The sequence below is a fragment of the Hemiscyllium ocellatum genome, chromosome 45 (genome assembly GCF_020745735.1).
Source record: "Hemiscyllium ocellatum isolate sHemOce1 chromosome 45, sHemOce1.pat.X.cur, whole genome shotgun sequence".
NCBI lineage: Eukaryota > Metazoa > Chordata > Chondrichthyes > Orectolobiformes > Hemiscylliidae > Hemiscyllium > Hemiscyllium ocellatum.
Genome location: NC_083445.1, coordinates 12,483,912 through 12,510,066, shown reverse-complemented (window position 1 = coordinate 12,510,066; position 26,155 = coordinate 12,483,912). Strand labels below are relative to the sequence as shown.

General features: G+C 40.1%; 1 protein-coding gene across 1 annotated transcript in view; it reads right to left on the bottom strand.

The window, feature by feature from the left end:
• The window catches only part of stxbp2 (syntaxin binding protein 2), a 69,014-nt gene that overhangs the window by 9,069 nt on the left and 33,790 nt on the right, over nucleotides 1-26,155 (bottom strand). Inside the window, exons 6-16 of the mRNA XM_060855326.1 lie at nucleotides 25,967-26,070; nucleotides 25,115-25,263; nucleotides 20,997-21,081; nucleotides 12,694-12,824; nucleotides 11,983-12,090; nucleotides 9,292-9,349; nucleotides 6,635-6,700; nucleotides 6,220-6,300; nucleotides 4,630-4,768; nucleotides 2,188-2,294; nucleotides 960-1,058 (exon numbers count right to left, since the gene is read on the bottom strand). Of these exons, the coding sequence (XP_060711309.1) occupies nucleotides 960-1,058; nucleotides 2,188-2,294; nucleotides 4,630-4,768; nucleotides 6,220-6,300; nucleotides 6,635-6,700; nucleotides 9,292-9,349; nucleotides 11,983-12,090; nucleotides 12,694-12,824; nucleotides 20,997-21,081; nucleotides 25,115-25,263; nucleotides 25,967-26,070 (1,127 nt within the window). The remainder of the gene's footprint in view (nucleotides 1-959; nucleotides 1,059-2,187; nucleotides 2,295-4,629; nucleotides 4,769-6,219; nucleotides 6,301-6,634; nucleotides 6,701-9,291; nucleotides 9,350-11,982; nucleotides 12,091-12,693; nucleotides 12,825-20,996; nucleotides 21,082-25,114; nucleotides 25,264-25,966; nucleotides 26,071-26,155) is intronic.

The window sequence follows — 26,155 nt, the reverse complement described above, 5'->3', positions numbered from 1 at the left end:
GGACAGGTTAGGTGAGTGGGCAGATGCAGTTTGATGTGGATAAATGTATGGTTATCCGCTTTGGTGGCAAGAACAGGAAGGCAGATTACTACCTAAGTGGAATCAATTTAGCTAAAAGGGCAGTACAGAGAGATCTGGGTGTTCTTGTACACCAGTCAATGAAGGTAAGCATGCAGGTACAGCAGGTAGTGAAGAAGGCTAATAGCATGCTGGCCTTCATAACAAGAGGGATTGAGTATAGAAGCAGAGGGCCCTGGTGAGACCACACCTGGAATATTGTGTGCAGTTCTGGTCTCCAAATTTGAGGAAAGACATTCTGGCTATTGAGGGAGTGCAGCATAGGTTCACAAAGTCAATTCCTGGAATGGCGGGACTACCTTACGCTGAAAGACTGGAGCAACTGGGCTTGTATACCCTTGAGTTTAGAAGACGGAGAGGAGATCTGATTGAGACATAATCTTATTTAAAGGATTGGACACTCCGGAGGCAGGAAACCTGTTTCCGCTGATGGGTGAGTGCCGAACCAGAGGACACAGCTTAAAAATACGGGTAGACCATTTAGGACAGAGATGAGGAGAAACTTCTTCACCCAGAGAGTGGTGGCTGTGTGGAATGCTCTGCTCCAGAGGGCAGTGGAGGCCCAGTCTCTGGATTCATTTAAGAAAGAGTTGGATAGAGCTCTCAAGGATTGTGGAATCAAGGGTTATGGTGATAAGGCAGGAACAGGATACTGATTAAGGATGATCAGCCATGATCATATTGAATGGTGGTGCAGGTTCGAAGGGCAGAATGGCCTACTCCTGCACCTATCGTCTATTCTCATGAAATCCTGAAAATATCAGCTATGAATGAGAGAGATAAACCAGTCACCTCATGATCACTGAATATGCAGCAAAGTGACAAGCAGCCTTCTGTCCTAAGTTGGAAACTCACACTTAATCAAATTACAACCACAATACCTCCATGATATCTTTGATGACAGGAGTCCACCTGGAGAGTTGGTAAGTTGACTCTGTTCGTAATTTCCTTTCCGGTTTAGATTTTGAAGATGATCCACTCTTAAAATGAAGTTAAAATATATACAGGTTAACTTCACTAATGTAAGATACCAGCATTTTCTGTCTTCCTCCATTTTCAAAGTGACTGTGGATTCCTGGTGCCCTGTTCAAGCAAGACCCAATATCTAAATTCCCGATCCTAGTATCCATCAGCAAACACAATGCCCATCTTTGCAATATCCTCCATTTATCGCCCATATCCAAGTCAGCAGAAAATTGTGTTTGTATTATGGTTCTCTGAATTAGAGTTTTCCAATCATTGCCCTTCCAACTTTCATAAACATCTGATGAACTGCAAGTTAACACCATCCCAATGTGTATTTAGAATGTGTCTAAATAATAGCACAACACTTAGTTGCATTTCAGAGTCTATGGCTGAATGTGGGTCAAGTAGGAAAAATCAAATCTACCAATACCAATTTAACATCTTTCTAGCCTCACCTTTTATTTCATTACTTGCCTTTTTGCAGGTCCTGGGCTTCCTCCATTGCTAAACCCTCATCACCAGAGGAAGAATGCCTCATCTTCCACCTTGGGATCCTGCAATCCCACAGGATCAATGTGGATTTCACCAGTTTCCTCTTTGCCCCTCCCCCCCCTACATTATCCCAATCCTAAGTCTCCAACTCAGCACTGCCCTCTTGACCTTACCATCACCTTTGCCATCTATCCGCTCCACCCTATCACCTTGTCCCCACCTTCAGCTACCTTCCCCACCACTCCTCCCATTTCTCTCAGACACCGGCCCACACGCCTCATTCCTGATGAAGGACTCATGCCCAAAAATGTCGATTTCCCTGCTCCTCAGATGCTGCCTATCTGTTGTGCTTTTCCAGCATGACGCTCTCTACTTTGGTCTCCAGTATCTGCAGTGCTCACTATCTTCATCATGAATGCTGCCTTGTCTCAACATTTAAAACATTTTCTGCTTTTAGGATATTGTCATAATTTAGGAACCCACATTTTTTACAGCTGGACTTCGAAAATAATTATTGAGAAGGGGTTACAGTCACATTTTGTTAAGAATTAAATTTATGTCTGTGTGTTGGAAACAGAATACTACTTTCGCAACTGCTACATACAAAGCAAAAACGGAAAACAAAACTCAGTCAGTTTATATAGTGCATACCCCAGCTATGATGGTCGTACCCAGGTTCTGAAAGTTTCGGATGATATTGCTGTCTTCCTGGATGTTTGCATGCTGAATAAGTTTGGTGAGGTTCTCTTCTGTGATCCCTGAAACAATCAAACAGAGCAGGTTTAACTAGAGGAAACAAGATGACAGAAATAAGAATATTTCTTAACTTTCCCCATGTGGCTTCCAAAACCTCCACAAGAACTTAACAGTAATCAAAGTTTGGGAGAAGATTTGTAGCTCGGGTGCTTGTTGTTGTCGTTCTGTTCGCCGAGCTGGGAGCTTGTGTTGCAAACGTTTCGTCCCTTTTCTAGGTGACATCCTCAGTGCTTGGGAGCCTCCTGTGAAGCGCTTCTGTGATGTTTCCTCTGGCATTTATAGTGGCTTGTCTCTGCCGCTTCCGGTTGTCAGTTCTTGCTGTCCGCTGCAGTGGCCGGTATATCGGGTCCAGGTCGATGTGTTTGCTGGCCACTGCAGCAGACAGCAAGAACTGACAACCGGAAGCGGCAGAGACAAGCCACTGTAAATGCCGGAGGAAACATCACGGAAGTGCTTCACAGGAGGCTCCCAAGCACTGGGGATGTCACCTAGAAAGGGGCCGAAACGTTTGCAACACAAGCTCCCAGCTCGCCAAACAGAACCACAATAATCTAACAGTAACTTAGCCATTCTTGGCATTGGTGAGGTAACAGTGGATTTGATATTTGAGGAGGGACATTTCTTATGGTTCCTTAACCAGATGTGTCACCAATCAATAGGATCACAATTGATCTTCAATCTTGACTGTACTTTCCTTCATATGACCTTATCCCTTGATTCCTTCAGTGTCAAAAACTGAAGCGATCTCAGCCTTAAATAAACTCATTGCACTTCCACAGGTCTCTGGGATATAACATTCCATGGATTCACCGGCCACTGAAAGTGAAGAAATTCCTCCTGGTTTCAGTTCTAAACGGCCAATCAAATCTAATACTATACCATCTAGTTGAAGTTTTTCTGATCACAGGAAATAACTGTTCAGGATTTATTCTGTAAAGTCATCTCAGAATCCTATAAGTTTCAATCAGAAACAATGGCACACTGTTTTCATAAGGAAGGCACCCCAACTTAACTCATGATTATCCTTAGCCAACCTATACACAACGATGTCCCACCAATGTGAATGGACATCAGTTAATGCTGTTCTCTCAAGCTCAACCCTTGCAGAAGCCAAATAATGCAGCACAGACAATGAATTTGATAACTTCCTGTGAAGTATAGGACTGAAATGTTCAAGTTTAAATGGTCAGATTGAGACTTTCTACTTGAAAGCTCAAAGAGCTACTTTGTTGAGTGTAAGTTCAGCAAATCACATCAGGTGATCTTTTACTGTAGATGCATATTTAAATAAAAGATGCATTTTGTACTCAAGGTCAAGGGGAATTAATTCTACACAAAGGACTCGTTGCCTGAAACAAACAAGCCATATCAACAACAAGCAATGCAAAATGCAGATTACAGCTCCACAGAATGTGCCTTTGTCCCAACCTGGGAGGAAAAAAAAGCATCAGTTTACTTTTTTTGCAACATTTTCTATGTAAACATTTCATTGGAAAGGCATGGCCAATTAGTAGAATCAGGACCAACCGGAGTACAAGCTCATGTTCACACAAGGTGGTGGTGAGAAATAACACTGGACTAGTAATTCAGAGGCACAGGCCAGTAGCTGGGGAAAATGGGCTCAAATCCCATTCTAGAAAGTGGTAGAATTTATATTCAATCAATGCCTTCCGGAATCAAAAGCTGCTCTCAGCGATGATGTCCACGACAATATCATGGGTTTTTACAACAATGTCCTTTGGTCAGAGAAATCTGCCATCCTCACCTGGTGTGGCCTAGATGATTCCAGATTTATAGCAATGTGCCTGACTATCAAGTGCCCTCTGGCATGGTCTGCCAACCACTCAATTCAAGAGTAGAGGAATGGGCAATAAATACTGGGCTTGCCAGCAGTGCACACACGAGTGAAATGAAAATAAAAACAGAATTGATGACTCAAATCTATTTCACACTGACCATCGCAACCAAAAGAAACTTTTGAGCTGGATTTAAACTCAAGATGAAGAGGCAAGAGGCCAATTCTACGTTTCTCACCACCACTTCTCCAGGCCCACTTGTTAAGTTTTGTTGTCACAAAGCCAAATAATCTCATTGAATTGATCTTGTAAAAATGCTAGCTTTTGTCAACTTAATTGCCTTACCTCAAATATGACAATGCAGATTTACACAGAGCTAACATGACATTTGTCAGAGGTTGTTTTGAAATCAACTGTGTGACAGGTCATCATGTGAAAGGGATAAATATTGGGAACCACAACTGTAACACTAACATTGGACAACATAACACTATTTCAAATAAATTTTAAAAAAAAGAATTTTCCAAAAGTTATACTGCACCGTTTTTGAGGAAGATGTATAGAAGAATAATCCTGATTTTGTCATAGGATTTAATGTTCGTATCCAGTAAGATTGGCACAATTATCTTCATTGGATCTTTGACCTTCTCTCCCTCTGAATCAGTCCCCATGGCAAGGTCCTGTTTATAGACCACAGGCTCATTTTTTTATTAATCTGATGTACATACATTTTATTTGACAGTGGGGTGCTGGAAAAACTCAGCAGATCAGGCAGCATCAGAGGAGGAGAAGAATCAACGTTTTGGGCACAAGCCCTTCGTCAGGCAAGATTCCTGAAGGGCTTATGCCCGAAACGTCAATTCTCCTGCTCCTCGGATGCTACCTGACCTGTGCGCTTTTCCAGCGCCACACTCTCGACCCTGATATCCAGCATCTGCAGTCCTTATTTTCTCCTAGTACATACAGTTTATACAATTACACAATTTTTTTTTTGTTTTTACATACAGCAACCGTGAATGAATTTTTGTAAAATAGCCTAGACATTAGCGAGTTTGAGAAGATTTGTAACTCAGGTTGAGGTTCTGGATGTAGTTTTGCTCGCTGAGCTGCAAGGTTCATTTCCAAACTTTTCATCACCCTCCTAGGTAACATCAGTAAGCCTCCAGATGAAGCATTGTGGCATGGCCAACTTTCTATTTATATGTTTAGGTTTCCTTGGGTTGGTGACATCATTTCCTGTTCTTTTTCTCAGGTGGTGGTAAATGAACTTGAAAGACCCTATACAAACCACAAGCAAAACTAATGCCATTTAAAAGAGACCTAAGGGGCAACTTTTTCACACAGAGGGTGGTACATGAATGGAATGAGCTGCCAGAGGAAGTGGTGGAGGCTGGTACAATTGCAACATTTAAAAGGTATTTGGATGAGTATATGAAGGATTTGGAGGGATATGAACCATGTGCTGGCAGGTGGGTCTACATTGGGTTGGGATATCTGGTTGGCATGGACAGGTTGGACCAAAGGGTCTGTTTCCGTGCTATACATCTTTGTTACAGTTATAACAGTCATAAACAGTACAGGGGACAAACAGATAGAAAACTAGCCACCAGGATGCATGAACATCAACTAGCCACAAAAAGAAAAGACCCACTCTCACTTGTATCCTTACATACAGATGAGGAAGGACATCACTTCGACTGGGACAAGCCAAACAGACAGGCACAAGAATTCCTAGAAGCATGGCATTCCAACCTGAACTCTATCAACAAACACATCGACTTGGACCCCACTTACCACACCCCGAGAAAGAAAAAAAACAGGAATGACACCACCAATCCAAGGAAAGCTAAACACAATAGAAAGCAGACCCTATCACCAGTGTTTCATCCAAAGACTCACTGATGTTATCTAATATGACAACGAAACGTCTGAAAACAGACCTTTCAGCTCAGCGAACAAAACCTACCATCCATAGCCTAGACATTTCAAAATATTCTTTTCAAAGTAGATCCTTGAAAGTATCAAGTAAAAAGAAGTTAGATCATTAAACGTTTAGTGTCATGATGAATCAGTAACCGATGATATTACCTACTACAAATATGGACTCCAGACTGACACACAACGCACTGACCTGCTCCACTTTACACATCTTTTCAACTGAGCCCTTAAAGTGCTTCATACAGTCTTCAACCAAGTGCAAATGCGTAGAGTACTACAAAGGAAAAAAAAAGTGTGACACGATTGCAATAGGACTGCAAGCAACAGAAATAAGAGAATAGCAGGGATAATATAGACAAAACAAGGAAACATCTTCCTTTACCCTTAACTGAAAATTAAAAGGGAAAATAGTGCTTGAAGGTTGACAATGAAGGACTACAAATTCTTGAACTTCCTCCCCATTCATGAGTGAGGGCTTAGAGAATAGCCTGTAAGTTGTTGCAGTTATAGCCTCTGTAGTTTTTCTGCCTTCCAACTAACACTACACATGCTCACTTGTTCTCCAATCCCCTCCCCCACCAGAGATAATAAAATATTGTGGTACTCACTTTGCTGAGCTCCTTCTGATATTGAGGCATTTTCTTTAGTATTTGAGAAAGATCCCGCAGATTAGCCTGAAAGAAAACAGAAGTATTTCTGACACTTTTTACTTCAATTTTCTCCCCTTCTCTTTAAAAGGGCTTGGCTCTTGTCAGAGTACCACTAACATTGGAGGGTGAAGTACCTATTCTACATCCTACAACCTCAGTGTCAAGCTCTTCACAAGTGAGTTAAATCATATTCACACATGCGAATCACTTTCCAACTGGAATATGAAAAGAGGATCAAGAACGCAGTTGTAGGTCATTGTTTTCCCTTTCCTGGTCCACATGAAGCAAGGACTGCAGATGCTGGAGATCAGAGCTGAAAAATGTGTTGCTGGAAAAGCTCAGCAGGTCAGGCAGCATCCAAGGAGGAGAATCAACGTTTCGGGCGTAAGCCCTTCTCCAGTGGTGCCTGTTTGGAGTCCGTACCAGCCCATTCAACAGCTGATCTAGTCCCAGACTCTCCGGCATAACCCTTGGCCATGTTGACAGTAAACAGAAAATCCTGCTAGAAAACAAATCCTCAACATTACAAAATTGTAGCCCAAAGTCTATTAAAGTAATAAACAGGCCCCACTGAAACAAGTGATATCATGTTGAAATATTTTAGTGACTACACCGCAACTAGGTGACAGTGCCTGTTAGTAAAACTATTCTTTCACAGACCTGCTGTTACAGTGCAGCACACAGTTGCTCATCTTTAGTGTTGTACTTCAATGTCAGTTCATGACAAAGTTTACTTATTATTTGCTTTTATTTTATGAGAGAATACGGTTATTGATTAGCACAACTTTGGCAAGCATTGAAATCCCCTTCAGGCAACACTAGTGTTGGAAGTTAACATCATGATGATGTTGTGTGGTTATTGGTTATTAAGAAAGTCAGTAGAACTTGGGCTTTCATTTGGAAAAGGGGTTTCAGCAAATCTCTTTTAAAGGGATCATTTTTAAACAATGTGAAAATTAGCACATTTTACACATATCAAGGAACATAATCACAAAGTGAGCAAAATACAAAATGAACCAGAGGGTAGAATATCAGAAACAAATTTAATATAACTTAGAAAACAGATTTTTCTGCCAGGAAGTTTTAAAATTGGATAGGGACGATGACAGGTAAACATAGGATCTCTCTAGACTAATGAAAAAATGATGATTGGACAGGTGGCCTTTCTCACCCTTACCTAGCCAATAAGCTGATGTAGGAATGAGGAATTTTATGTTTTATGTAAACTAAATCAGTACAATGTGCAACCTTTCCATGGTGCAACACTGCATTGATCAGGAGGAGTGAAATGCACTTGGGTCTGGCAGCAACGTCATTTTGATGATAGGAAGAACAATCTTTGATAAATTTCATGGTAGAGACTGTCAGAGCAACAGAATGCCAACACCAGTTAGCCAGTGCTGCTGCCTTCAACATTCCAAGCAAACATCGAAATCAAGTTACGGGTCTTTGATTGATATGGCCGATTGTTTCAGGGTGTCACCGTGTTTGGTAACATATCTACCGCATGTCAGCAGGTCCAATACTACAGAACTGGTAATGTTAGACAGTAAAGAACTAAGGTTTGTGTAAAAGATCGGTCAGTCAGGTGTCAGTAGCATTTGTTGTGGGTATGTTCACCGAGCTGGGAATTTGGTTTGCAGACATTTTGTCCCCTTGCTAGGGGGATAGTCAGTGCTGTGGAGCCTCCCGTAAAGCACTGCGAAACTGTCGGTTGGAATTTATGCAGTTTTGTTCTGATTGTTTGTTGCAACGGTCAGTACATTGGGTTTAGGTTAATGTGTTTATTGATGGAATCTGTGGATGAGTGCCATGCTTCTCTGCATTCTCTGGCTGTCCTGTGTTTGCTTTGATCTATTATTATGTTGTCTTAATCAAGTGAGAGATCCTGGTTGTCTGTGATAACTGATACTAGGGATAGCTGGTCGTGGCATTTAGAGGCTATTTGATGTTCATGAATGCAGATTGCTAGTTGTCTGCCTGTTTGTCCTATGAATAATGTTTTGTGCAGTCTGTGTGTGAAATCTTGTACATCACATTTATCCTGCACATGATGGCATTGAGTCTATGAGCAGGACAAACATGGTGTACAAGATTCTATTCAAGTCAACTAATCTGTGCTGATATTTATACTCCAGAATCTCCTGATCTTAGCTTTTCAGCAAACCTTTCTAATTCACTTTCTCTCAAATACATCACATATAGATACAAGTATTCTCAATGCAAGTAACATCTTGCTTTTCAGCTGTAGCTTCCTGCTTTGTATGATCTAAAACATAGAAAATAGGAACAGCAGTAAGCCATACAGCCCTTCGAGTTTGCTCCACCATTCAGTATGATCACAGCTGATCATCCAACGGAGTATCTTGTTCCTGCTTTCTCCCCACATCCTTGTGATGTCCCGAATCTATTTCGATCTACTTCCTGAAAACATTCAAGGCTTTGGCCTCAACAGTTTTGTGGCAGGGAATTCTAGGTGAAGACATCTTACCTCTAACTCCCCTCCTTAAGAAAAAGGGCAAAAGACAGGGACTTTAAAATCAGATGCATGTTGGCTAGAGTGTATACATAGGGATCTGGTGACTGTCATGCCCAATGAAGAAAAATCTGCTCACCTTATCAGTTGTCATCCTTTTGCTTTCACAGAATGTCTTCAATAATTCTGTTACTTTCCTTAGGAGGAAAAACAAAAAAGGTGGTGTGTGTGTCTGTAGAAACTCTTAACCAATCCATTCAACAGGAAAGAATACACTTAAATAATTATTTATACAAATGGCCTGGCCTTGTAGAACCTGGCTACAAATCACACTCAGGAGAGAGGCTTGCACAAGTCCTGTTATATATATTGAGCCATAATAATTTTAATTTACTCAGCACAACGGGATAACACTCAAAGCAGCATAAATTCCTACAAATTTAGAATAGTTTTGTGGATGCAATTTTAAGAATTGTGATAACAGCTATCACCACATTGAAAGTTACTCCAATTCTAATCCAGGAACAGCCAAACTCTAGCATGGAGTACAGGTATTCTTCCGTATCCGTGGATGCCCAGAATCAAAGATAGTAGTGAACCCTATAATTTAAATGGGAAACTTACCTCCCCGGCCACCCCCAGAACTATTTCTGAAATGTTCCATGTAACATTTGAGCTGCGGTAAACTGCAGAAACCAAATCTGCGGATACAGGGATCTACTGTATTTTATCTCCGAGTGTTGAGTTTATTCAAAGCATTTTCTAAACCCAGGTACTTCATTTCAATCCATCTTTTTAAAAAATGTCTTCTTACAGCCTCGCTATCACTTAATTCTGAGAGCCTTTGTTTTTAAAATATACCAAACATTCTGGAACAGCTTTAAATGCAAGTACAAGTTGTTGTTGTTGTTACTTAATTAAATTAATTTAAATAGTGGCAGCCTCTTAGAAATAAGCTTCCAAATTTTAACCTTTCATGTGTTACGCATGGGAAAACACAATACAAACTGGAAATAAAACACAAGTTTTATTCCATGAAAGACTGTAATACACAGATCGCAAAATATATTGTACAACAATTTGTCTGGCACAAGGCTATGTCCTGGGACAAAGTGAGATTGCACCAATTTTGTGGCCTGAGCATTCCATGGAGCAATCAACTGAGATCAAAAATATTTCTTAAGCGATACAAATTGAAATGCTGTTTCAAGCAGAGTTAAGAATCTAAAATTAAGTAACTTCTGTAGTTTGTAACTTATATAACAAATTACTTCCCTTCAACATTCCCAATTCAGACATTAATGCCAGTTAAGACTAGGAGGGACCTGCTTTCAATTAATTCATATGTAAAGTTAATTAAGTGTAATTTTGTCAATTATCTTACCATTGCCATACTGTAGCCTCTCTACAAGGGAAAATAACCCAGAGTGGAGGGACAGCTATGGGTAAAGGGTGTTGCTATAGGCAAGTTTGAGAATTAGCTAGTATCATTATTAATAGTGATATGAGTGAGCGTACACACACACACACACACACACACACAGAATTGTTCAGTACAGCAGTGGCTGCACAAAAATATTTAAACGACCGTAAGACTTTGATATATCTAGTGTTGTTGAGATGAATATTTCTGTTATATGCTGGTTTTGGAAAAATTCTCACAATTTTGCTGATTTAAAAACACTGGATGCACTCTAATTCTTGTTCATTTTCTGGAGTTCTCTGCCCAAGCTTACTCCACCTCGACCTTCACAATAGGTGGAGAGGTTGGTCCCAAATCTATCCTACAGAACAGCGATTGAACCCTTGTGGTTTCAGTTGGATCAGAATGCTGCCAACAACAGGTCCTCCATCCCAAAAGAACCAGACTTACACAAATTTAGATTGCCACATCATGTTGTAGGTTGGATAGTGATTTTAGAGGCTCCAATTCCTTTCCATAAGATGACTGACGAGAAATCTTTCTGCCTTCCGTTGGCATACACTGGAATGATTCACAGGCTGCTATTCAAATGTGTCTGGCTTCATTATAAACATAACTTCTTTAGCCATGTGGATGGACTTGAAACTGGAGCTTCTGCCCAAAGCAGCACAAGATCTGCTGGTGTATTAATTATGTTGGAATAATTATTATTTGTTGCTTTTGGATTACATTCAAGAGGTTGAAGGGGATAATTACTATAAATATTTGATGGGTACATGTCAGTTCTTGTCAGGATTAAGCTAGAAATAAATGATAATGTGTGCAAATTTGCTATCCTGAAGACAGGTAGTACAGATCTGGTTCAAAACTTGCATGTATGTATCAACCAAGATCTCAGGTCATGCCAAAGCCATTTACAGCAAATACTTCAAAACAGATTCACAGTCAATAATTTAGGGAATGTGGCAGCCAAATTCCACAAGAATAATCTGTTTTACTGATGTTGACAAAATTGGAAAGAATTTGCCTGTTCTTCTTCAAAAGGGGTGGCATGGTGGCTCAGTGGATGGCACTGCTGTCTCACAGTGCCAGGGATTTGGGTTTGATTCTACCCTTGGGTGACTCTGTGACGTTTGCATGGTTTTCCTCTAGATGCTCCGGTTTCCTCCCACAGACCAAAGATATGCAGGTTAGATGAATCTGCAGTGCTAAATTGCCCAGTGTATCCAGGGATGAGTAGATTAGTTGGATTAGCTGTGGGGAACGCTGGGTCATAGAGTCAGGGGATGGTCTTTGGTGGGTCAGTGTGGACTCAATGGGCTGAATGGCTTGCTTCCAAACTGTAGGGATTCTGTGATTCTATGAAAATAGCAGCACATCTAATATCAAGCGATAACAAGGACATACTTGGAGACATCAGCAATGTGCATGTGGCGCAGCTGCAGCCAAAGTTCATCATCCTCATCCAGCAGAGTATCCTTTACTCGGGATTCTGCAACTCCTGCAGTTTCATACCTGAAAAATAAAGCAACAAGGTGTCTACAAATAGACATCCAAAAATAAAGCAACAAGGTGTCTACAAATAGACATCCAAAAATAAAGCAACAAGGTGTCTACAAATAGACATCCAAAAATACTGTGTAGAAATTAGTGTTGGGTCTCCTTCAATATACATTGCACTTCTAAGTGTTCCCTCCTCTCAAGATAATCGCTTCAACATCTAAATACGGATTATTTTTAAAACTTTGAAATATTAAAATCAGTAACTTAAAAAAAAAACTTAGTTTTAGTTCACAATGGAGCTTTGAATGACTACCATTGATACCAATGAAATGTCCTCAGACGCACAAACTGGGAACAAAACATCGCCAAGACACTAAGAGGAACTCCTGAATACGATGGAAAGATTTCCAAAAGTCTGGGTTTTAAATGCTTTGCTCTAGTTGACTGTTACTGTACATGTCGCCATTCTCAAATTTTAATGGAACTCCTTTATACCATCCATCACAACTCTCAACATAATGCACCAGAAAACAGGGTAATGGAAAAATATGCACTGAAGCTTCAAAAAAAATAACAAATATTTCAGTTGGAGTAATTTTAAAACTAAAAACTTACGAATAAATATCTTGATCAATTGGTAACAAATCGTATGCCATAGCCTGGAGGGTCAGTTCATGCAGGATTGGTGACACTGGGTCGTAGCCCCGGTCGACTATCAACAGCTGTGAACGGGACTTTTCAGGACCCTAGACAAAAATTGGAGGTTTGAGTGAAACAAAAATTAAAAAGGAGGCACAAGATAATGGCCATTCAGCCCAATGCGATTCATCTACCCACAGGAGAATCCCATTTTATGCAATGTATTGAGATTACAAGCAGCAATGGAGACACGGAGAAATTTTCCCATATAGTTAAAGTCTGGAATAGTGTGAGTGAGAGTGAGTGTGAGTGAGAGTGAGTGAGAGTGTGTGTGTGTGAGTGAGAGTGTGTGTGTGTGTGTGTGAGTGTGAGTGTGAGAGAGTGAGAGTGAGTGAGTGTGAGTGAGAGTGAGTGAGAGTGTGGTGAGTGAGAGAGTGAGGTGAGTGAGAGAGTGAGGTGAGTGAGAGAGTGAGAGACAAGGCAGAAAAATGATCAATTGCTCATTGAGAGCAATGGGTCAAATGGTCATTTTCTATGCTGTGAGTAGTTTAAAGAGGAAAGCAGTTCAAGGAAAATAAAAATCAATTAGTCTGTCCCCAGAGACTTGTACACTATATAAACAGACACAAGCACTGGTCAAGATGGGCTTCAATTAAATATCTAATAGCCAGACTTTATTTTTTGTAGATCAGTATTAGAGCAGAGAGGGTTATTTGTGCTAAAATGCTACCATCACAGGTAGGAGGAGAATCTGCTGTTGCAGTGCTCAAAACTTGCAGGTGGAGGGTGCTGTTGCACAGTGAGTTACTCTGCATTGGTACAGGGAATATCTAAATCTCTACCTAGTGTTTGGCAAGTTTACTCACTTTTATGCAGGTTTCAGATAACAGCTTTGGTCTGTTTCTCAATGGATTAAATGTAGAGTGACCTCAACCAACAGGATTCTGCTTTAATTAAATCTCAAAGTACTTTTCTTTAAATGACAGTTTGGATTTCCCCACTTTATCCTGTGGTAGTGTGGTAATAAAATGTAAAACAGCATGCAAAAATGTATCATGAACATTTCTTCCATAGATGTCTTTGAGAATGCAAATACCAACTGTGAGGAATTCCATTGGGAAATATCAGAACTGGAGAGAGGCAATAACGTGTTAAAGTTGCCTGTTTAACTTTGCAGAGATCAATTACTTTAAAATTTGCAGAGAATAGACCACAGAGATCAATTACACAGGGTGATTGTTACATTTGGAGGTACTGTTAAAGGTGCAAAGGCAAAATACAACAAAGTGGTGGAATACTCTCAATTTACTTGGATTGGCACAGCTCCAACACCACTCAAGAAGCTTGACACCATTTAGGTCAAAGTACTCAACTGGCACCTATCCAACTCTTTAAAAGGTTCATTCCCTTCATCATGGTACACATTGTGTACCATCTACAATATGCACTGCAATAATTCAACTAGTCTCCTTCAACAGCACTTACCAAACCTGTGACTACTAACAATTACAGCGACAAGAGGCAGATGCATAGGAACATCACTACCTGCAAGTCCCCTCTGAAGTCATATACCATCCTGATTTATAGGTATTGCTGTTATTTTAACGGCTCAGGTGCAGTAACTTCTCCATTTTTAATCAGTGCAATACAAGAAAAACACAGTCATACAGATGCACAGCATGGAAACAGACCCTTCGGTCCAACCCGTCCATGCCGACCAGATATCCCAACCCAATCTAGTCCCACTTGCCAGCACCCAGCCCATATCCCTCCAAACCCTTCCTATCCATATACCCATCCAAATACCTCTTAAATGTTGCAATTGTACCAGCCTCCATCACTTCCTCTGGCAGCTCATTCCATACAAACACCACCCTCTGCATGAAAAAGTTGTCCCATAGGTCTCTTTTATATGGTTTCCCCTCTCACCCTAAACCTATGCCCTCTAGTCCGGGAGTCTCTGACTCCAGGGAAAAGACTTTGCCTACTTACCCTATCCATGCCCCTCAATTCTATAAAAGGTCACCCCTCAGCCTCTGACGCTCCAGGGAAGACGGCCCCAGCCTATTCAGCCCCTCCCTATAGCTCAAATCCTCCAACCGTGGCAACATCCTTTTAAATCTTTTCTGAACCTTTCAAGTTTCACAACATCTTTCCAGTAGGAAGACGACCAGAATTGCATACAATATTCCAACAGTGGCCTAACCATAACAATGATTTTTTAAAAACTCTGATTCCACTTAAGTCTGAAGTAATCCACAATCTGTGGATTGGACAGTGCACCTGCCTTCCTGCCACCCATTTACTGCCCGTCTCAGCTGGAAGAGATTTCCATAAGTTATCCACAAGTGGAATACCGTGCTACAGGAAAAAAGCAACAGACTAACTACACCAATAGCAAGATAAAAGCAAAGGACATTTGAGGAAATGATGCTGGCACAATGATAACCTAGGACAGTGCGAGCATGTACCAGACATCGACTCTCACAATATCCTTTTGAGGAATTAGATGGCTGATGCCAAGACCCCAAGCAAGACAGTAATCAAAACAGAAATAATTCATCTAAAGTCTTCTATAATATGATTTGTCATCTATTGCTGATAAAACGTAAAAATAAATTGATTCTTTAGGAAACTAAAATGAATAAAAGATTCCAACATAGGTGAACAAGACTTAGGCTTTAATAGGAGAGTGTCTAGACAACAAATTGCCAGCTGGGCACAGAAGGGAACTAACACTCCCTCTAAAAAGAAAGGAAATACACGGAGTGCATTCACTGCAGAACTGCTTTCAACATGAGAACAAATTCAGAACATTAATATAATTTGTAAGTTGCAGTCAGTCAATTTCAGTCTGCAACTTTCTGGATGTACTAGAGGATTAGGAAGCTGGGGAGGATAGAATGAGTACTCAGGTCATGAACATAAAGCCAAATGTTGGCCTGTTGCGTTGGTATTCATTCATAGAGATGTACAGCATGGAAACAGACCCTTCAGTCCAACTCATCCATGCCGACCAGATATCCCAACCCAATCTAGTCCCATTTGCCAGCACTTGGCCAATATCCTCTGAAACCCTTCCTATTCATATATCCATCCAGACGCCTTTTAAACATTGCAATTGCACCAGCCTCCACCACTTCCTCTGGCAGCTCATTCCATAAATGCACCGCCCTCTGTGTGAAACAGTTGCCCCTGTGGTCCCTTTTATATCACTCCTCTCTCACCCTGAACCTTTACCCTCTAGTTCTGGACTCCCCCATCCCAGGAAAAAAAAAACATCAGTTTATCCTATCCATGCCCATCATGATTTTATAAACCTATAAAGTCACCCTTCAGCCTCTGATGCTCCAGGGAAAACAGTCCCAGCCCCTCTATAGCTCAAATCCTCCAACCATGGCAACATGCTTGTAAATCTTTTCTGAACCCTTTCAAGTTTCACAACATCCTTCTGATAGGAAGGAGACCAGAATTATATGCAATATTCCAAAAGCGGCCTAACCAATATGATTAATTTAAACAATCAGCACCAAAACTGCAAAGAAAACTTTGGAATAACAAAATTATTCAACTACCGAACAGCTCTACACCACGTGATACTCTGCAATTGGCAAACAACTCCAATCTTGATCAACACAATATTTGATTAATTTCGGCACATGGGTCTGTGATAAATGAATGTCAGCAGAGGCAGCAAGTAATTAATCCAATTTATTAGCTAGTTACATCTTTACCAATTCCTCCATTTACTTCATACATTAAATCAACACCAACTGGCAATTTATTGCTCATCTGAGGTATGGATGAAATTACAACCATTGTGAGGGTGCTCCACAGTTGGTTTTGGTCAGAGTTGCAGGACTGAGTTCTGGCCCAGACAGCAGTTTTGATAGAACCCCAGTCTTGTTATCTCTGATCTCTGAACCTTGCATGTTTCAGAGAAATTTTAATACCTTTAAACCTCATTTAGCTGGCAGCACAGAGGTCTAACTGTCTCCAATGTAGAATCTTCAATCTGAGACTGGAGCACATACCCTCGGGTGACAGTTTGGTGTACAGCTGAGGGAGCTCTGCATTGCTTGAGGTTTTGGTTTTCAGAGGAGATGTTTAACTAAAACCTCTTGCAGCTCTGCCACATTCACTAGAACAACTGAAGTCACTATATGATGAAGGACAAGCAGCTCCTGGCCAATACTTATCCCTCAATCAGTAATGCAGATTGGCTGATCATTCATCTCAGTACAACCAGTGGGACCATGCTGTCCAGAATGTCTTCTTCAGAAGTAATTCATTGGCCTGGAAGCTCTTTAGGACAGTGGCAAGACGTGAAAAACACTGCAAAAATGTACATTTTATTACTGCAGTCAATGTCACCTGATGGGAAAGCAGATGCTCTCTCTCTCCTTGAAGGGTTAATAACAAAGGGACATAATTTTATGGTGAAAGGCAAGAGAACTAGAGGATTTCAGGAAAACATGTTTCATCCAGAGGGTGATGAGAATCTAGAATGTACTACACAGGAGGGCAATTGAGGTGGGATACCTCACAAAAAAGGTACTTGGATGAGCACATGAAGTGTCGTAATATTGAAGGCTATGGGTAAAGTGCTGGAAACTGGGTCTAGGACAGATTTAGAGGAACTTTACTTTGTCTGTGTTGACTCGATGGGCCAAAAGTTCCTGTTCCATACTGTATAATTCTATGATTCTAACATTATCTTTACTAATCATAAATCATTCATATGACTTCAACTACTTTGATTCATAAGTTTTTCTCAAGCCTCCAGGACATTTCTAAAATTAGCACAGCACAATTAAATAAATGACTCAAGTCCCTTCTGTTGGCATAATTTTGCAATTTTTTGCATAGAATGCCCATCAAGTGTTTTATGACAGAACACTATGCAAAAATGTGCAGGTCAATGCCACATATGCAGAAAGCTATTCCAAAGAACTGACCGTGGATCTGTTTGACAAAAAAAAGAGACACATAGTAACATGCACAGAAATAAATGCACGGTTATTTACCCTTGTCTGAAATGTAATCGTTCGCATTCTGGAAGAACAGGAGAATTTGAAAATGGACAGGGAAGCAAGGGACAGAAGGAAAAAGAGAAAAAAAGAAAAAGAAAACAGTTTTTTAAAAAAAGAGAAAGAAACACTGCACGCAAACCAATAAATTGAGACCAGCTCACTTCACAGAACACTTCGCAGAACACTCATTTTCACACATAATTAAGCAGATTTGGCCATGGAGAGTTCTTAGTCAATGAGAGCACATTAATATCAAGCACTAATTATGGTCCAGTTTACCAACATGGTGGCACAGTGGTTAGTACTGCAGCCTCACAGCACCAGGGTCCCAGGTTAGATTCCAGACTTGGGCGACTGTGTGTGGAGTTTGCACATTCTGAGCTCAACCTGAGCTACAAATCTTGCTAAGTTTGCACATTCTCCCAGTGTCTGCGTGGGTTTCCTCCAGATGCTCCGGTTTCCTCCCACAGTCCAAATGTGTGCAGGTCAGGTGAATTAGCCATGCCAAATTGCCCATAGTGTTCGGTGCATTCATCAGAGGGAAATGGGTCTGGGTGCGTTACTCTTCGGAGGGTCGGTATGGACTTGTTGAGCCGAAGGGCCTGTTTCCACACTGTAGGGAATCTAATCTAATTATACTTGATATTATAAACAGTGTTAAAAGTTAAGTCTACTTTTTAAAAATTTCCACCTGATCGGTGGCATGGCTGACTAGTGAACTGGACCATAATTAGTGCTTGATATTAATGTGCTCTATCATTGATTAAGAACTCTCCATGGCCAAATCTGCGTAATTGAAACAGACCTGTAATTAATTACAAATTGCTCTTAGCTCTCAGGTTAACTTTCTGGCAGTTTTTTTTAAAAAAAGAAAAAGGATTATTATTTACCATGTGCAAAGCTCTTAATTTTCACCTGATGAAAACAAAGAACACTTAAAGATATTCACGCAGCCGAGTGTCAAGTCAAACTGACCCATTGTCAAAATGACCAATTATTCGTCACGTTACGGCTTTGCAGTAACAGCTGAGAACAAAAAAAACTCAAATTTTGAAAGTAGTAAAATCCAAATTCTGAGGAGGGAGAAATGAACAAAATTATTCTCATCTACTTGGGGGTGTTGACTCTGGCTGGGTAAGATTTCCCTGGTGACAGCAAAGAGGTCATTCATTAACTGACAGCCAAGATAAGAATACAGACACAGGAAGCATGTTATGGTGCAGAATTAGTGTCCCTAATCCTGGACCAAAAGGCCTGGGTTCAAGTCCCACCTGCTCCAGAGGTGTGTAATAACATTTGAACAGATTAATTAGAAAAATAAATGAAAAAAAAGACAGACTATTCAAACATTGAGGCCATCACATCAGAATCCTGTTAGTACCTAATATCCATAGGTTTCAAACAGCTATTTTTGAAACGCAAGTCATGAACAAGAATCTTGACTGGTTTTCATCCTCCATCTTTACTCAATGGTGTGACAATGGTATGGATTTAAGAGATGTATTTCATCCTGGTTTCCTTTACAGAGAGATTAGCGTAGCAATCAGAAGATAAAAAAAGTCTTGTGAAGCCTTGGTGTTTATTTGGGGAAAAAAAAACAAACTGGAACAGTTGAAGCAGCTGGATGGGTACAGCCAAAGTCCCACAGAACCAGGTTTAGCTTTCAGCAGTTGCTGTTGAGGTCTTGAAGGAGTGGAAGCTACTTTTCCCCTCTTTCAGTTACAGCCAAAAGCTGGGGGTTCTCTGCTTTCTAGTAGAGTTGCATGTGAGATAGTGTTCCGAATTTGCCTTTTGCCAAGGCTGCGTTATGGGATTTTACTATATTGGAGCAGTTAATTAGTAATATTTATTGTATTTATTATTCTCTTATGTTTTCCAATAAAGTTATTCAAATTCCTTCTTTCATTGTATTTTAACATGTAGTGGATAAGTCAAATTGCGCCTGGAACACACAACCTTATGTTCACCTTTAAAATAAGAAAAAGTTAGTGTCTAGACAGTAAATGTCCTGAATATTTTGAGGGAGTTTGGTTTGGTCCATAACAATAGGCCGCACAGAAGTGAAGTAGGATGAGGAGAAAATCTGAATGGAAAGAGACTTGGGCAGGACATATCAGAAAATAAGTACTTTAAAGGGCACAGGTAAAGATAGGATAAAGATAAAGATACAGCTGTGGTACAAAGCATTTCCACGTTTATTTTACCCGGTCCTCTTTATCCAAACATTTGACAGTTGAGAAATGTTCAGTTAAACCCATCATAAAAAAGGCTGCAAGTCAAATTTGATAGGAATAACTGTCCTCAGTGACAAATGAGAGCCAACCTAGCCAGTGCTAACTTAGCATTGTTAAATTTTACATCTTTAATGCAACAAAGTTACTAAGCAGTTAATTCCAACATTAGTCGATAAAGTCCTGATTGAAGGGTTAAGCTCGAAATGTAGACTCTCCTGCTCCTCAGATGCTGCCTGGCCTGCTGTACTTTTTCCATTGCCACACTTTAACAACTCTGACATCTCCAACTTCAGCAGTCTACACTATCTCCTAATTCCAACGTTAGGTCATCATAAAATTCTGTTTATGTTAAAAAAAATTGCAGGCTGCAGGAATATTTGATGGAAGAACTCAGGCTCAGAGCAGATGCCGAATCTCGATCGGCAACAGAAGTACTGATATTAGAAACAAAGCTAAAAGTAAAAAAATTATAATTGCTTTCAGAATCCAGGGCATTGGCAGCATACTGTTAGTTCAGCTTCTGCACACTGCAGATTGCTTTCTCAGCAAGCCACTGTCAGTTATTATTGAACTTGCGACACTTCAGTGCAACTTCACTTCCTCTCCCACCCATTCTTCAACAGTATCAAGGAGGCACTGTGCAACCACAGAGAAATGCTTCAACATGCAAATGTTTTAATACTTTAAAATGAAAAATAAATTAAATCTGTGAAATTTTGATGTATGACCAATTTCAAAGCCCAATATCCCCCCAGTAACTGATGTCTAATATCGTTACACAAGGACTTTCCAGTATAAAGGGCTATTCAAGTACAAGGCATTGCATTGTATTGTATTCCCACATATTTCTTTAAACCCAATATGCTCACTGCTGCTTCTCAGCAAAAAACAAACAAAAGGTACTTCTTCCCCAAAGTTGTTGGCTTTACAAATATTTTCAGCAAAACAAAGGCATAAATTAAGATGAGTTAACAGATAATTAATTGAACAAATTAGTGATAACATTACTCACCTCCCCCATGCTGGGATTATCAGCTTTGTATGCATTCAGTTTGTCGTGTATTAGATTTGCCAATGTTGCATTGATTTCTGGGCCCCTAAAAACAACAAGAAACTTAAATTTTGCATGCCAAATGATAACAGTTAACAGCTGCACAAGCTTGAGCTATGGGTTTTGCAAGCTCAGGCAGTGGTGTCACTGTGTTTGCAATACAGAAAACTATGTAAATAGCATGTTCAGAATGGTGATGTAGAGAAATGAAGGCAGTAGGGAGTGCAAGCAGTTGAAGAGAGTCAAACAGATAATGCAGGAGTCCCCTGGTGTACTGCTCACCAACCAGTTTTCATGAAGAATGACGAGTTGGAGAGCAGCTATGATCAGGGATTAATTGGTTGGGTGGTACAGATGTTTTTGTGACCATGGTTTGGAGCTGCCAGTGTTGGACTAGGGTGTACAAAGTTAAAAATCTCAACACCAGGTTATAGTCTAACAGGTTTATTTGGAAGCACTAGCTTTTGGAGCGGTGCTCCTTCATCAGGTGGTTGTGGAGTATAACCTGGTGTTGTGAGAGATTCTTAATTTAGTTCTGTGACCATAGACGTGTCTCCAGGATGATATGTTACTTCCTTGATGTTAGAGTCAAAAGATGTTCAAGAGGTTTTTTTTCGTTGGGGGTGGGGGGGGGGGGGGGGGGGGAGAAAAAGAGAGAAAGAGGGTGGTGGTGGTCAGGGAGGGTGAACAGCCAGACAAGAGTCATTGTGAGATTGGGAAAGGAAGGCGGACTTGGTCATAGAGTCAGTAATTAGGAGCTTAGTAGAAAGTTAACAGGACTTCAAGAATAACAATCTCTGGATTACGTCCAGTGTCACATGCAAATGAGTACAGAAATTGAAGACAGATGAATGAACGGCTGGAAGAGTGGTGAAGGAGGGTTTTATATTTCTGGGGCTGGCTCTGGGAGAGATGGTTCCTGTACAAGCCAGTGGGTTGCATGTGAACAGAGCTGGGACTGAATTTCTTGCAGGGTGCTTACCAGTACTGTTGAGGGGCCTTTAAACTAGCTGGGATGTGGAAATCAGGAAAGTATAACCACAGTAAGTATCAAACAAAACAGACAGCATCAGAATAACGAACAAAAATGAACTAAGAAATGGATTCTAAAATCAGGGTTACACTGCAGATTTATGAATGCACACAGTATTGTCAGTAAAATTGGCAAGTTAAGGGTGCAGATTGCCAAGTGAAGTTATGTTGTTGTGATAATAAACAGACATGCCTCAAGGGGGGCAGGACTGGGTGTTAAATTGTTGTGGTTACAAGATGTCTGTAAATAGGAAAGAGATAGGAAAGTAAAACTAGAGGGGTGGCAGCATTGGTTATGGAGTGCATTGTAATGCTGCAGAAAGAGGATACCCCAGAAGGTTAAAGGACAGAGTTGATTTGGCTAGGACTAAGGAACAAAAAGGGGTGCAATTACATTGCTCAGTGTAGTTGACAGACAACCAAATATTGACAAATATGTCGAGGAACAAATCGGCACAAAAATCAGTCATTGGTAAAGGGCAACTATAGTTACCTGAACACAATGTGGCATAGAGATAGTGTAAGGGCAACAAGGGGCAAGTGTTCTACAACAGTCTGTGTCCAATCTAAGTGTCCAGAATGGAAGCACAGTTGGACCTGGGTATACAGAACAGGTTGAAGTACATAGATCAAATATTAATGAAGGAGCATTTAGGGGCCAGTTTGCAAAGCAGTGTGATGCTAACAGGGTGTGTTCAATTTCCACCACTAGTTGAAGTTACCATGAAGGATACTCCTTCTCAAACTCTCCCCTCCCTGAAGTATGGTGGCCTTCCAGTTAAATCACCATCAGGCATCTCTATCTAATGAGAGCGCAGCCCTATGGCCTGGTAAGACTATGGGGACTAACATCATAAAGTTTAGGGTAATGGGCTGAAAAAGGACAAAAGGATAATCCAGAGAATGAATAATTAACTGGGAACGGCTAAATTCAACTGGACAAAGCTGGACTATATGGTCTGGAAGAAAATACTGGCAGGAACAAGTGTAGCCAAACAACAGGTTTTTATATTTAAAAAAATGGTTCAGGCACTGCTGTGATATATTCCCACTAAAAAAAAGGGAAAGGAAGGGCAAACAAACCTTAAGCTCTCTTGATGTAAAAGGAAATCACAATTGAGAGAAAAAAAAAGTGCCCCCATGACTGGTTTCAAATTTCAAATTGAAATTACAGTGAGAATCAAATCAAATACGGAAGGTTCAGAAAAGAGGGGAAAAAACAAATAAGAACAGCAAAGGAGAGAACTGAGGGAAAAAGACAAGCAATGAACAAAGGGAAATCGAAAAGATCTTCTATAAACACATCAACAGTAAACGGGGGTGAGAGGACGACGACTGATTAAGCACCAAAAAGGGAATTTGCATACAGAGGTAGGAAATTGCAAGTGTTAAATGATACTCCGCTTGATCTTTATTCTGGAAAACTGAATGTTGCTTTTATTTAAGTAATTTTATCTTGAATGTCTCATTTGATCCTGCCTTAAATAGAAACAGTACCCAGAGTTATACGGTAAAGGAGCAGAGTGGCACTATGTTGTGACACATTCAGAGATACAATGCAGATAAAGGGCTGAATTAATCTAAAACACTTCACTCAGTCATCCAAAGACCAAGAATGGAATTGAAAAGGCTACAGTGCTTTTGACACAAATTGTTAAGTGTCAACATTACTTTGAGAGAAATCAAATGGGAGATAAATGGTCCAATTTCTTGTGTACTCCAAACCAATACCATTCCAGTGAACAGATTCTCATTTGCTCCTCAGCAAACACACATCTAAACAGAGCAAGGGTCAGCTTTTCTCCCCTCTTCCAAACTTGACAGCGCATCTCACTTCAACAACTGCATCAGTATATATTTTCAATCTCCGACACAGGTCATCTCCCTGACCATGATATATTACTAACTTGTATGGCAAGATATTGAGTTGTGAGCTTGCAGCCACCGGAAGCTTGTTAGCAAATGTTTAAACTCAATTAGCAGCATACCTTTGAGACAACCTTCACTCGTGAGTAATCTCATCCTCTGCTAGATTATTCCACGTTTCTGTGGATATGCATGATATAACCCACAGCCTCCCTCAAATAGCAGATTGAAAAGTAAGGTTTGTTTTTAAAAAAAGGTTTAAAAAACCTGAATTTTATTGCATTTCTATTTCACATTGTATTTTAAAATATGGAAGCTTGAAAGGAGAAAAAAAGATTGCAAAACTACGTTTACAGATACGCTGCAGCAATAAGCTAAAAAAATAATAATTTTTTAAAAAGTGTGCTTCACTGAAGCACGAAGGAAATGCTTCAATTAAACAAGGAAAACTTAGACTGGGTGACCAAAAACTTGATCAAAGTTCTGGACTTTTTAAAAAACGCTTACTAAAAAAGGATAGTGGAGTGGAAGAGGGAATTTCAGGAGCTGGAGACATTACCACCAATTGTGGGGAAAGGAGCGAGAACTGGAAGATTATAGACAGGAAGAGACAAGGCTATCAAAGGATTTAAGGCTTAAACATTTAAGTACAATAGATAATTGGAGGAGAAGCCAGTATGTGCCAGCAGGGATTGAATTTGAACAGTAACTTCACATGGCCTGAATTGAAACGGATTTTGTCAGCTTCATCCAAAACAGGAAGGAAATGATGTTAAACTCGATTTCTTGTAGGTTAGTATGTATCTAGCTCCATATGTCTATCATTGAGATCTTCATTCGTAGCAACTTCAAATTCTGAATTCCATAGGTGGGTTGAAATAGTTGAAATGAAGGTGAAGAACTTAAGATAAATCGTAATTTTTGGAATTTGAAGGACAAGACATTAAGGAAATTACAACCATTCAATTACAGCATGACCAATTTCATCTACCTGACTCTGTTCTATAATTCTTCAAACAAAGCTCCTCAAAAGTTCAGTTCAGATGTTTTCAACAGACCTAGCCTTATCACCACTTGTCTCGAGGACTGGAGGGAGGAAAGAGTTCTAGACCTAGGTCCATCACTTTGGTATAATGGGAAGGGGAAACATTGATGTCAACAAGGATTGCAAACAGACTTACTTTCTATATCTCACAGCTGGATATTCCTTCAATGTTTCACATAATGTTGCAATCTGCTCAGCCAGATCCTCCAACAGGGTACTATTACCATTTGCAGTGTGAGAGCTGAAGAAGTGATGGAAGGAATCCAGAGAATCCAGCGAGAACACCTTATGGAGATCACACACAGTCACTGGAATGCCAGCATTGAACATAAGCACACTAAACCATGGGCAGCTACACTATGTTATTCAAGGAAAATATGAACGATGACTATGTACTTTCGACAGAAAGCAAGATAAAGCCTGCTTTAAATTCAAGTCAGTGAATTGTTTATGCATAACAGTTAATATTCTCAGGGTTTACTTTAATAATGCAAGATTATTACAGTAATAAAGCTGTTCAAGGCATGAGATTTATCCAGCCAAATGGTGCACATTAATAACTTTAATAAAGTGACTTGCCCTCAAAGGCAGCTACATCTATGGAACTGCCACAAACATATTAAATTATTCAATGCTGAAACAATGGAGTGCCCTCTGGTTTAAAGAGCAAGGTTTATTTTACAGTTATTTGAAAAATGCTCTGTTTTGGAGAAGAAAAAGTACATTTAAAAATTAAAAAGTCAAGACATATTAAATCAAATTCTCTCAAAACTGAGAATTCCTTTTATTTACCACAATTTTGACTGTTTTTAAAACTTTATTGCAAAAGAAATTAAAGGCATGTCAGATTGACTTGAAATGAAAATATATTTGCATCATTAGTGTGGCACAATGCAACTGCCACTCATGCAGGTCTACTGTAGCATCAGAAGTGCTTTCCATGGTTAAAACGATGCATTATTAAAACAGCTGTCCAGCAATTACTCACTTGGGATTCGAGAGGAAGGAAAGATGCATGAATTTCTTTCAGGGTTTTTACTATTTTTGTGCATCGTGATCTTCCAAGCTCGGTAAACAGCGACTCTGGACAGGCTGCGGAGAGCAAAAATTGGGACTGAAACCAAACCAGATTGATCAATGCCCAGCACAAATTTTTAGTTAGCCATTGTGGTGGCAA